This window comes from Geotrypetes seraphini, chromosome 16, assembly GCF_902459505.1.
Source record: "Geotrypetes seraphini chromosome 16, aGeoSer1.1, whole genome shotgun sequence".
NCBI classification, from domain to species: domain Eukaryota; kingdom Metazoa; phylum Chordata; class Amphibia; order Gymnophiona; family Dermophiidae; genus Geotrypetes; species Geotrypetes seraphini.
The window spans coordinates 44,147,544-44,160,958 of record NC_047099.1 but is presented as its reverse complement, the minus strand read 5'-3'; the positions used below and the strand labels follow the sequence as shown (position 1 = coordinate 44,160,958).

The 13,415-nt window shown below is 43.1% G+C and overlaps 2 protein-coding genes across 4 annotated transcripts in view; one reads left to right on the top strand and one right to left on the bottom strand.

Moving 5' to 3' along the window:
* The first annotated feature begins 4,109 nt into the window (after positions 1-4,109).
* SLAMF8 (SLAM family member 8) lies at positions 4,110-13,156 on the top strand. 3 transcript variants are annotated; one of them, XM_033924858.1, is made up of 6 exons: positions 4,110-4,240; positions 7,303-7,617; positions 8,500-8,805; positions 10,251-10,364; positions 11,450-11,543; positions 11,883-13,156. In XM_033924858.1, exons 1-5 carry the CDS (start codon positions 4,198-4,200, stop codon positions 11,515-11,517), a joined length of 846 nt encoding a protein of 281 aa, XP_033780749.1. In that variant the 5' UTR covers positions 4,110-4,197; the 3' UTR covers positions 11,518-11,543; positions 11,883-13,156. The 3 variants fall into 3 exon arrangements, with proteins under 3 accessions (XP_033780749.1, XP_033780748.1, XP_033780750.1); XM_033924857.1 differs by having other exon boundaries at positions 11,450-13,156; XM_033924859.1 differs by lacking the exon at positions 10,251-10,364 and having other exon boundaries at positions 11,450-13,156.
* The window catches only part of LOC117349809 (Fc receptor-like protein 3), a 21,736-nt gene continuing 18,905 nt past the window's right edge, over positions 10,585-13,415 (bottom strand). Inside the window, exon 15 of the mRNA XM_033923405.1 lies at positions 10,585-13,079. Within this exon, the coding sequence (XP_033779296.1) occupies positions 12,966-13,079 (114 nt within the window). The 3' untranslated portion in view covers positions 10,585-12,965. The remainder of the gene's footprint in view (positions 13,080-13,415) is intronic.

Below are 13,415 nucleotides of genomic sequence, written 5' to 3'. Positions count from 1 at the left end.
CTTTGTGACCTTGGGAGAGCCACTTCTCTGCCTCAGGAAAAACTTGATTGTGAACTCATTTGAGCAAGGAAATAATTGATATACTTGAATATAACTCACCTTGGACTCAAATTTGGAAAACAGGAAGAAATCATTCCAAGCTCTAAACCCAAAACCAAACCATTTAGCTCAACGGAAAAGCAGTGCCATCTTTCAAGTGGCAGGAAAGTTACAGGTGTCCAAAAATAACAGATAACAGTTAAGAGTAGGAGGCTCACTGTGGCCATTTTAAGAGCATTTGCCCTTCAATGAGATCTTTCACAATCTTTCAACCCCCTCTCCAAGCTTATCCAACCAGTTTCATACTATCCAGCCCTTCGAACACAGTCATACTGATGCCCTTCATCCTAAACCAAATCTTCGAATATCTCCTCACCATCCATCCACTCTCCATTTGCCCACTTGTTTTCTTACTCAGTCCCAAACGCTAGTTTTCTGCCTAATCCCTGAATCTCTTACTCAAAGCATTCACCTAACCCCCAAGAGCCTCTCTGTCCCAGAACTCACCTAGTCGCCTCCTCCCAAAGCACTCACCTAGTCATCGAGTCCCCCTTCTCCCAAAGAATTCACCGCCTCCCTGAGACCCCTTCTCTCCAAGTACTCATTTTATCCCTTCCTCTCCTCCCCAAGAACTCACCTAATCCCTTCTTCCCCAAACACTCACTTAATTTAAGTCTCTACTATGCCAAACATGATGGAGTCTTGGTTATAACCACATATCAACATCAAGTATTGATGACAGTAGTCAGTTTACCAGTCAAGATGTCTTCCTCTGAGCTTCACAATCTACAACTCTAGAGTTACCAAAGCGTCCAACCTTAGACTTATACATCCTATCGAAAATACCCCTCCATGTTACTTACTCACAAGGATAAACAGTGGCTTTCTCCAAGTCTACCTTAAATATTGGTTTATGGAGGAAGGGGAACAGGACAGGTTTGGGAACCACTGTTCTATCTCAGAACGGATTACAGAATAATAGAAATAAGAGACAATCAAATACACATACAATACGATGAGGTATGTAGCACTTTTTCAAGGATGTGTTCGCAAACTTAATTGTCAGACCTATATTTCCAAGACCTTCTCTTCGAGACTCTCTTTAAGTTGACCATATGAAATCTGGATTCCCTTTCTGTGCAATCCGTTCCTCCTCTTCCTCCATCCCATACAAGAAAACGAATACCAAAAATACAATTTGGCAAAACTTTACTGAAGCCAATATTATTCAGAAACAAGAAAGAGGAATGTACTTTACATATGTACAGTCAAATGGAAAGCAAAGCCCAAAATATCAAGAATCTTGGCTTAAACTCAAAAAGTCTCTGCAGTGAAAAAAATGTGGTAATATTTTACTAAAACCTCAGGAATAGTTCAGATGACAGTCAAGTACAAGACAAGGTTAGAGCTGATTAGGGTTTCAATAGGTGTGTTTTGGATCATTATTTTTCAGGGGGGAGGAATTCCCCCTGCAATGACACAGCTGCCCTGGTTGTTTCACACAAGACTAGCCTTACTGGGTCAGACTAATGGTTCATCAAGCCCAGTAGCCCATTCTCACATTGGCCAATCCAGGTCACAGGTACCTGGCCAAAACCCAAAGAGTAGCAACATTCCATGCTACCGATCCAGGGCAAGCAGTGGCTTCCCCCATGTCTCAATAGCAGACTATGAACTTTTCCTCCAGGAATTTGTCCAAACCTTTCTTAAAACCAGCTACACTATCTGCTTTTACCACAACCTTTGGTAACGCGTTCCAGAGCTTAACTAGTTCCTCCTATTGGTGTTCAAAGTATTTCCCTGTAACTTCATCGAGTGTCCCCTAGTCTTTGTCATTTTTGACGGAGTGAAAAATCGATCCACTTGTGAAATGATGTGGTCATCCTAGCTCTTTTTACGCATTTAGACTCATTTAGACCCCTGAAACTAAAAGAAAGCCTCCCCCCACATTCTCTCTCTCCCTGTCCATGTCCTCCCACCCACAAAGTATTTTCACAGTTTCTCTGCACTACACAGATTTCTCCAAATGAACCCCATCCTGTCTCAGTTCCTATTTCCAGTAGTCAATCTTCACCATCCTATCGTACCCTCAATTCCTGTAACCTGGCCTTCACTCCAATTTTTGAATTCTCACCCCCTATTTTTTTTCGACAGAGACTTGCTGACTCTGTAACACTTCTGTTTTCTTCCAGCATCACATGACTCTTTCGTGAGATGGAACTGCCTGATGCTCTATCGGCCCTTTCAGTCATGTGAGAAAGGTGTAGGCATTTGGGAAGTGCATGGTTGAAACGTACAGTAGAAAACAGAACTGCTAGAGCTGTAGGGTCAACAGCACGTCACAGTCAAGGTGGGGGGGGGGAGTCAGCTTCACTTGTGTTTTGATGTACAGTAACTTACTTTGAGCTACTAATCTAAATTTGATTGAATAATGGGAAAGCTGCGAATGACAGTTCCCAAGACATTCCAAAGAGGAAACTTTCCCAGAATGTCATAGAGAAAGAGGAACTCCCTTGCCCTTCACATAGCTCGGAATTAAAATCTGAAAAGTCCATAAATTGTGCCCAATTCTTTTTATAACTACAAAATGACTCCCTACTGCTGAAGCCTATTTATTCCCCATATTCACCCCTAAGTTCAACACACTTAGCACATCGGGTCTGAAGTTTCTGGAGCCCTTCCAAACAATACTCTAATGTCTGGTCACTGAAGTACTGCTGCAATCACCCCCGAATCACTCGAAAATTGTCACCCTTTCAAACTATTTCTAAGGTTTGAAAACAAATGGAGCAAGATCTGGTAAGTAGGGTGGATGGTCTATGCAATGAAAACCCAACTGCGTCACGACATCCATTGTTTTTGCTAGCCTCGTGAGCAGGTTCATTGTCTTGCAAAAAGAGGCCTCCCTTTCCGTAGCTTCCCTCTCCTTTTTTCTGTCAGTGAATCCTTTAACCAGCAAAGCAAGTTGCATTAACTGTTTGGCCTCTTGGAAAATCGTCAGTCATTACAACACCAAAACACTGTGGCCAAGACCTTTCCTGCTGACTGTTGTTTTGTCTCATGATCATAGTGCTATAACCATGTTTCATCAACAGTAACTAGTCATTCCAAAAAGTTGGCACCACCTTGCTGAAAATGCTGCATAATCAACTTGGAAGTGTCCACTCAATGTCGTTTTTTTGTCAGCATTCAAACATTTGGGCATCAATTTGGCTGACAACTTGTGCATACCCAGCTGCTCATGGATTATACATCCAAAATGTTCCCTGGATATCTGTAGTGTCTCAGCAATTGTTTTAGCTAATATTCACCAATCTGCCAAAAATCAAGTCATGGACATAGTCAACAATTTCAGGAGTTGACACTGTTTGAGGCCTCCCTGACCTTGCTGCATCTTTGGAGTTGAAATCTCCATGCTGAAAGTTTGCACACTATTTGTCACTCACTGTTCCCCCATGTCTTTCTCAATAACAGACTATGGACTTTTCCTCCAGGAATTTGTCCAAACCTTTCTTAAAGCTAACTACGTTAACCGCTTTTACCTCAACCTCTGGCAATGCGTTCTAGAGCTTAACTATTCTCTGAGCGAAAAAATATTTCCTCCTATTGGTTTTCAAAGTATTTCCCTGTAACTTCATCGAGTGTCTTTTTAATTTTATGTTCAGACACTTTCTCTCCAAAAAAAGTGACTTTTAATATGAAGAACAGGAACAGGAATTAAACAGAATGACAGTGGGTAGACCCTCTGTTGAAATGTAATGGTTTTTAGCCTCAACCACTGTGCAAGTATAAGGATCCTGTGGCGAGTTATTCAATCCATAGGTCCTCGTGCAAGAAAATCTAGTGTTACACATATCCTAGTGTAATCCTGCAACCCACTCTGCTGTGAAAACTCCCGGAAATCCAAGGGGTTCTTTCCCACAGCAAGTGATCCAGCCTCTTTCTCAGAAAACATACGGAGCTGGAGAAATCACTTGGTAACATCAGTCTCTCTTGTGGTTTTCATGTGATCAATGAGTCAGGCTTCTTTAAGAAAACTTAAAAAACAAAACACAAACGGGGAATTTCAAACAGGAATTAAAGTAATGCTGTACTTGGAGTTTCACTTTCTTTGTGCAAACAGATCAGGTCGGACGACTGTGGTACAGCTTAGCAGAGATGCATCCCGTCTATGTGCTACTGATGTTGCTTCATTGTCAAGGTAAGAGACGGAGACCAGGTTCCCCCAGAAGTCCCTTCTTTAATTTGGTTACAGTCTAAAAATCTGGTCTCTGATTAGAACTTAACTTTTTCCTGACATGTCCAATCTGAGAAGGAAAGAAGGAAGAAAGGATGAAGTCTTTATTGATTTATTAACTGCCTCTATACCGTTCTCCCAGGGAAGCTTAGAACCATTTACATGAATTTATTCAGGTACTCAAACATTTTTCTGTCTGGCTTGGTGGGCTCATACTCTATCTAATGTACCTGGGGCAATGGGGGGGGGGGGATTAAGTGACTTGCCCAGGGTCACAAGGAGCAGCGTGGGTTTGAACTGTAGCTGTAGCTTGAACCACTGCACCACAGTCTCCTCCAATACAAAATCAGCAGTGAGCCAAGTATAGAACAATGAAGCCATTGTGACATCACTGATGAGGTTGGCTCTTATTGGTGCAACAAGGCATTATGATGTCACATACCAGCTCATAAGCTGAAACTTTTCATTCATTTACTTTTCTCTACCATTCTCCCAGGGGAGCTCAGAATGGTTTACATGAATTGATTCAGGTATTCAAGCATTTTTCCCAGTCTGTCCTGGAGAGATTCATCCAAGGTGAAGTTCAGCAACCCTAAGTACCTGGATATAATATGTAAACTCTGATTGTATCCACTGAAAGGTGGCATATCAACTCCAATCCCCTTCCCCTCGAGGGCAGTTTATCAAATCCATGACCCTTTGCTGAATCCTGTCACTTTTGCTGAACAGAAATCAGCTATAATTTGATTATAGATTATAATTCTTATTGATAGCGTGATTGATTTTAGGCTTTCTTTATTGTAAATCACTGGGATCTGTTGAAGTCGTGTTTTACTGCTCTGTATGGGGAAAACCGAAGTGGCAAGGGAGGTATAATCCGTATTTATTTATCATTTTTAATGCTATTGAAGCCGTGTATATTCAGGTAGAGTAGGCATTTCCCTGTCCCCGAAGGCTCATCACCTGATTTTGTAACTGCCCAAGACCACAAGGAAGTGCAGTGGAGGTTTGAACCGGGGTCCCTTGGCTTGTCTCTACCTCCACTCCACAGGGGTGAAGCATGGGCAGAGCTGCCACTTATGCAGATAACCTACAGAATAGTTTAAGTTATGTGCAAGCATATAAGCTCCCACAGTTACACCAAGTCTTTGGCCGGAGGAAGTGCAGGAATGTCCCTTGTGTATTTGAGGCTGAGAAACAGGGACGTTTGTATCCCACCTCCTCACTGAGGTGGACTAGATACTTTGAAAGCTAATCAAACAAGTTTCCAAGTTTATTTAAAATTTGATAAAATCGCTTTTTCAGAATTTCAAAGTGATGTACAATAATAATAATTTTTTTTTTTTTTTAATGTGGGGGAGACAAATAAGGGAGAACACTGACTTACTGCAAATGAGAGGAGCGTAAAGGGTTTTTCCTAGCAGTGACAGCAGTAGCAACAAGTTCAGAAGGAGAATTCAGCACAGGGCCCACCTACCTTTGCATAGTAAGAGGAAAGCCATGAATGAGAACATGGACCACAAGGCCTGTCACAGCAAGAAGGCAGCCGTTCACTTGGAGCTGTAGCAACATGAAAGTGAGGGGTGTGGACCAAGAGAAGCATCCATCCCTGTTTGCAACATGAAGGACCTGATATGGGGATTTAACGAAGCCCCTTCTGCACTGAGCCACTGCTCAGCCTAAGCTCCTGAGTTTTCATAAGAAATGTAGAAACATGAAGGCAGATAAAGGCCAAATGGCCCTTCCAGTCTGCCCATTCGCAGTAACCATTATCTCTTCCTCTCTCTAAGAGATCCCTAAAAAAATGGGAACTGCTAGTAATGTTGAATAAATAAAAATGAAGTTTAAAAAGATATATAAATTGTCCTGGTACTAAAAAGATGGCTTGGTAAATGTAGGTAAGAAATGCCTCTGTTTATTTGCTTGTAATGACTGGGCCATTAATCCAAAGCAGTTCTCAAAGTAACATGCAAATAGATCATAGAACTCTAAGTCATAGATCCATTACAACCAGAACGACTTTCCTTCCCCGGCAACTAGAATGGTCTTGAGTCTACCAACATCCCTTTGGCTCCCTTATTCCACCACACGGGAGCCATAACTGAGAACTTTTCCATCCCGTTACTCTCAAATGTAATGTCTTTGTATGAGGGAATTTCTAACAAGGGCTCTTGACCTGGGGTGGAACGTATTTGTGCAGTCTGGTAAACAGATATTGTGGTTCACAGAAAGTGGTACATAGATTTAATTTTGTGTTCTTTTTTTGGTTGTAAAATCTATGGCGTCAAACTTCAAAAGCACCTCTGATCTGGATAACAGACAAGAGCTTCTGATTGATAATTCTCTACCCATGGGGGAGGGATTAGGCATGGGCAGAGCAAAGGGCATTCCAAATCTTACCCAGATAGTGGCAATATTCGGTCTATTATCTGGATAACGTAAGACAGTCCTTAGTTATCCAGATATAGAGCTGCCAAGTTACCCATTCCGGGAGGGAGACTTTCTGGCCTGTCCTGGATTTCTGCCAACCTCACCCTGGTGCATTATGGGACCTTCAATGGATAGAATCACTTCTTTGGATTGTAAATTTAAATCTCCCTCCTGGAATGGGTAACTTGGTAGCTCTGCAGATAGACTGAATATTGCCACGATCTGGAGAACGTCTGGTGCTCACGGCATAGTCAGCACCAGCTACTACTTAGATAGTGACACTGACTATTGAAATATTTTTGGCTGCTGCGGTGTTTAAAAAACGTTGACTACGTTGGCTGATTATAGAAACATAGAAGATGACGGCAGAAAAGGGCTACAGCCCATCAAGTCTGCCCACTCTGCTTACCCACCCCCTGTCTATGCCCTAATGACCCAATTTCCTTATCTTGACCCTCGTAGGGATCCCACATGGGTATCCCATTTATTCTTAAAGTCTGGCACGCTGTCTGCCTGTATATATTTTTCTAAATGTAAAAAAAAGCATACTAATTCTATGATACTAATTTCCAATCTCTTTGTCTGGCCTGCAACAGTCAATGCTTCTTCCATCCTGGTGCAAGGAGTTGTGGGAGAATCAGTGTCACTGACAGCTGATCTCCCCCAAGGTTTCGTGATCCGAGAGATCCTCTGGAAACACCTGACGTCCAAGGAGGAAATTGTAGCCACATCCTTTAAGGGTTCAGTGGAGACCCTCTACCGTTCCCGCTTCCTGGAGAGAATTGGCCTTCTCAGCAACTTTTCTTTACAAATCAGTCCACTGGAACTTGGAGACAGTGGAACCTTTAAAGCCCTGCTGGTGGGCACGGAGGGACAATTATTGATCCGTATTCTCCAACTCGCTGTCTACGGTAGGCAAGATCCAAGGCTAAGTTGCTTGACATTTTTCTTTATGGAGTCTCTCTTGGACCTCCCCGTTCTATTGCCTCATCTGTCTGTTTAAAGTGCTCAGTGGCCTTTACCAGAGCTTGTACCCAAGGTTTATTCTGCTCTAAGGCATCTTCCAACCAGTGCTCTATTTTTCCTTTTTTGACTAATCTCCACTTTTTTCCTGAGTTCTGACTGAACGCTTTCCAGCCTTCTGAATTCTGGACTGTCTGTGGCTATTCCCTGCTTCTACTCTCAGTAGTGTAACTTCATCCTCTTTCTGTATGCTAACGATACCATCCCCTTCCTTTTCTGGGGGTCCCATCACTACATGTTTTTTTCCACTCGCATCCCTCTCTGAATGCTCTCTCCTCGGCACTGGTAGACTTAGGAGTACTTTGTCACGGAAAGGGTGGCAGATGCCTGGAATACCCTCCCTGCAGTGGTGGTGGGGGCAAAAACTGTGACCAAAACTGCATGGGATAGACACAAAGGATCGCTAAATAGAAAGAGGGTGGTGTCGATACAAAATTCAAAGGATCACCAGATCAACAGCTAGAATTTTGTTCACGATGCACAGGAGTGATGTTAAAATGCAGCCCCAGCAGTGGGGTAGTGAAGCTGATGGTTTAATTGGTGTGATAATTGACCATGTTATTAAAACAAATATTAATTAAAGTTGCTCAACATCTAACGATGCCTATCTAAAAATTAGACATGGTTAGGGGCAGCTTCCTTGAGACTCAGGAGAGAGTTTGGGTGATCTTCCTGTAACAAAGATCACATTCTAATTATCGCTGTGATTTTTGGCCCTCTCTAAGCTTCACTCTCTCTCTCTCTCTCTCTGTTACACCTCTCGCCTTCAGAGAAAGTGTCCAAACCAACGATCGGAGTGTTCATCTCAGGAACTGACCTGCATCACATTTCGGAATCCAGTTGTGAAGTCTTCCTGACTTGCAGCACACAGAATGGCTCTGGTGTGTCCTACATCTGGCGGAGGGAGGATGGCACACTGAGGAATGAATCCTATTCTTTTCTGGATGGGGGCAAAGTATTAAGGGTTCAGCTAGAGCCCTCGGACAGACAGGCATCCTTGTCCTGCACAGTTGCCAATCCCGTGAGTCACGAATCAACAGCAGTCACCCCCTGGAGCATCTGCCAGGGCAAAACAGGTATCTGTCCCTCTTTCCCCTTCTATCATTGCTTAGGGTGGGGCATCTGAAAATTTGCATTATCAATTTAGCTTTGGTTCATGTCTTTTTCAAGTGATCTTCAGATGCAATAGGTATTTCTCACACTACGAACCCAAGGCAGCGGAGGATTAAGTGATTTGTCCAGGGTCACAAGGAGCTGAAGTGAGAACCAAACCAGGCTTCCCTGGTTCTCAGCCTGCAAGTCTAACCATTAGCCGACCATTTCATGTCACTGTAGGCTGACAAAGACTAATTTGCTGGTTCTCTCTTACTATATTTTCAGCGGGGCTAAATATTCTACATTTAAGAAAATCTTAGAAAGTCATAGAAAATGTCAAAATTCAGTTTCCCTGATGGTGTTCTATACAGCAGTTGCCTATGGGCCTAGTCAGACATCTCTCTGAAGCAGACGAAGGGACGACCCAGGAGCCAATATTCAAAGTGATTTAACCAGCTAGAAATTTCTCCTGGAGGTTCACTGGAAAGTGCTGCTAGAAATAGCCAGTTGGCGCCAAATTGAAAATCGGCTATTTGGGGGCATTCTAGGGTTGGTTAAGTGCAGATATTCAGCATAAAAGTCAATCCTATCTCTATGTGGTGCCCATAACCAGTTGGGGCTGGAATCTATACATGGCAACAAGCTCGGTGCAGTCGTCAATCAACCGCTAGGTGCCATTTATAGAATCACACCTAAGGTAGGCATGCTCAGGCTTCGCGAGGCGTCCTGGAGGTGGGCACCGGTACCTTAGGCCAGGTTTTACTGGGCCTAATACTCCGATGCCTAGCGATGCCTAAGTCAAGCATGCTTATTCTCCGCCCCTAACATGCCTGCTTTTCAGGTAGGCATCGGAAGTGTCGCTAGGCGCTATATGGAATTCTGCGCCTTTCAAAATGTTTTTTTTATTAATTATTCAATTAACTTCATTGACACAGCCAATAGCTGAAGTCATTTAGGTTAGGTACAGATTTCGTTAGGCATCGCTAGGGGCCTCAATAATGGCTCTGGCAACCTAGAAATGCCAGTTCCTGGACATGGTCTGGCATTGACGTTCCAGGTTTAACACTGGCATGCTGAGTATCAAGCCCCATATGTGGAGGAGAGTGTGGTGCAGTGGTTCGAGCTACAGCCTCAGCATCCTGAGGTTGTGGGTTCATATTCATGCTGCTCCTCATGACCCTGGGCAAGTCACTTAACCCTCCCCCCATTGCCCCAGGTACATTAGATAGATTGTGAACCCACAGGACAGAGAGGGAAAATGCTTGAGGACCTAATTTGTAACCCTTTACAAAGCTGCGCTAACGTTTCCTATGAGCATCCGAACTTTTCCTACCGCAGGGACAAATCAATACTTCTTCCTATCATCAGCAAGTTGAGAAAATGCTGTGGGCACCAGTGCCGTACGACTTTTCTCTTTACTCCACAGATGACAAAGCCACTGCGTGTGAATATAAGTATCTCCTGTTCATCGTCCTGCCCCTCCTCATCCTGTTCTTCGCAGCAGCTGTCCCAGGGCTTATCTACTTCCTCAAGGGTTCAGGTATGATCCAATACAATATGTCACTAGAGGGAAGACGCTGCACTGTCTTTTGGAAGTGCCTCCTTAGGAAAGGAGCCCCAGTGCTAGAGGTAATATCCATCCGGTGCGCTAGGGAAGGGGCTGCCCAATGCCACATCCTTTTGGGTAGCCCTGGCTAGAAGCCCCCCAGCTGCAATGTCCGTGCCTTTTAGTCTGTGAGCCACAATGAGCTCGTCTGAGCAGAAGCAGAATAGAAGTGATTTATTCTTATTCCAACATTCTTACTGATACATTTTCAGACGTGTCTAATTTTAAACACGCCCAATACTACCTCAGTTTGAAACATACGTTGACTATGAACATGGAGTTACTACGCAATTAAATATATACCTGCTTCTTTATCCTTTGTACGAGTGTAACTATTTCTACCTATTTATATAAAATTGGCAACCTATAAGTCAAAATAGAATTTAAAGTTCACAATTCTTTTAACAAACCCAAACCTCCTCCTCAATCACCCTTTTTTGTACTGGTTAAAGTCTGCATGTAATAAACTTAGATAATATTTGCACATAAGTCCTTTTTTTTTATCATAGCAGTCCTTGAATGTTGAACAATAACATCCCAGACACTGACCATAATACGTAAAACACATTGAAATATATATCGTTTTCCAAAATCATGTTGGCCAACATTCCCTACGACATTACCAAAATAAATTTAATCCTTTGGTAAAAGGAGAAATAAAGTTACTTTCAAATATTACCATCAAGTTTTCAAGTAGAAGGAGCTTGTTTCATCAAAAACGTTTTTAAAAAGCTGAATATAAATTCCCCATTATGGAAATTAAATACTTGGATCCTTTAAATGGTTGCCAGAGATGTCTCAAAGATCGATGGATCAAGGGCCTTTAGTGGTTTTCTCTGAAGGAGCTCCACATAAGATTTACTCCCCAGCCAATTAGCATTGTACAGTACATTCATTCTACATATTTTTTGAGGAAAAAGGAGAGGAGACACTAAAAAAAGAGGTTTGTTTCTAACATGAACATATTATAACAGTTAGTATTTCATGTTTTTTTTACTTTTTACTCTCTTTTTTAACAGGAAAAAAAACCTTAAAAGACGCTGAAAATGGAATTGAAGTGGATGAAAATGCATCCAGTATACTATAGAGAGCCACTGGAAACAGTAACCGGTGATGATGGAGCAGTAGCAGAGCTGTAATGAGAGGCAAGAGGAAGCAGCAACCGGAGATGATGGAGCAGTGGCAGAGCTGTGTACTGTGTAATGAGAGGCAAGAGGAAGCAGCAACCGGAGATGATGGAGCAGTGGCAGAGCTGTAATGAGAGGCAAGAGGAAGCAGTAACCGGAGATGATGGAGCAGTGGTAGAGTTGTAATGAGAGGCAAGAGGAAGCAGTAACCGGAGATGATGGAGCAGTGGTAGAGTTGTAATGAGAGGCAAGAGGAAGCAGTAACCGGAGATGATGGAGCAGTGGTAGAGTTGTAATGAGAGGCAAGAGGAAGCAGTAACCGGAGATGATGGAGCAGTTGCAGAGCTGTAATGAGAGGCAAGAGGAAGCAGCAACCGGAGATGATGGAGCAGTGGCAGAGCTGTAATGAGAGGCAAGAGGAAGCAGTAACCGGAGATGATGGAGCAGTTGCAGAGCTGTGTACTGTGTAATGAGAAGAAAGAGGAAGCAGTAATTGGAGATGATGGAGCAGTGGTAGAGTTGTAATGAGAGGCAAGAGGAAGCAGCAATCGGAGATGATGGAGCAGTGGCAGAGCTGTGTACTGTGTAATGAGATGCAGGACGCTGTGACCAGAGATAATCTTCCTCTTGGTGTCTTATAATATTTCCATGACTTTGCTGAGATTCTTTAATGCAAGCCTTGTCATCTCCCACACATTTTGCAATCTTCTTACCTGCATAATTACAGTAACCCTAACAATCATTTTATCTCAGAGGGCATAGCGTATATAACACTCCATAATATTTCCTTTTATAGGGGTCAGTCTGCTGTTGCCTGCTCAGACTGTAAGCTGTTCGAGGGCAGGGAGCTTCTTTCCATGTTATTCACTTGTCTAGTTCTCCTTATTTCTTAACTGTGTCCTGGCAATTTTGAGGAACAGACTAGTGGCTGCTTCATTGGACACCGGAAAAACATAATGTTCCAGTCGACCAGTGGCAGTGAGCTAGATTTGATTTCGCTATCAGGAGTTTTGTTCCCAGGCTGGCAATGTTCCTGCCTAAGGAAAGAGGGGAAGTGGGGAAATGCCAATCACTGCACAACAGCAACCCCTAGTGGCAGGATTTAAGGCTCTGGAGAGAGCACAGGAGAATAAACCCCAACTAAAGACCATTGCTACAGTTCAGTGGAGTGAGCTGGGAGGGGTAGAAAGCAAATGAAAACTCCCCAGGTCATTACTTAGCAAGGCTTAGACCTTGGCTCAAATAAGCTGGAAGTCCAGAGAAGCAGAAAAAAATACTTGTCCAACCCCTCCAAAATGTTAAATTTAAGGACGTTCACAACATAAAGTGAAAATTTCTAGTGAGTCCAGGATCTGCCTCTGGCCTCTGCTCGAGACGTCTTTAGATCCCCTGAGCCGATTCCTGTTACCTACGAGTGCTGAAAGTTCTCATAAATGTTAAGAGAGAGGTTGTGGGCATTTGTTGTTGGGTCCTCGGCAGAATTCAGATCTTGGAGACTGGCATAGGTAACAAAATACGTATTCTGAAAAGAAAAAAAAAAAAATGTAGATGAGGGATGCAATGAGGAGAAGGGATGAGAGAATTTATCTAATCTAATCTGGGATTTACGAGTCGCCTAGGCCTACAAAGGTTCAAGGTGACGTACAGTAGAGTTTAAGGAAGACGCTATACGTTATAAGACCTTTGGGATTCTTTGAGGTGGAGACTGCGAACATTTAGGGGAGGATAACATCCAGCAAGAGAGCTAATAGAGTTCGATGTAAGATGCCATGAGGTAGATAGAGTCTGTCACAATCAATTAACTAGTGGTTGGCTGTGTACTTGGTCTCAGTGGTCAATTGATACTAGTCTGGCTGCT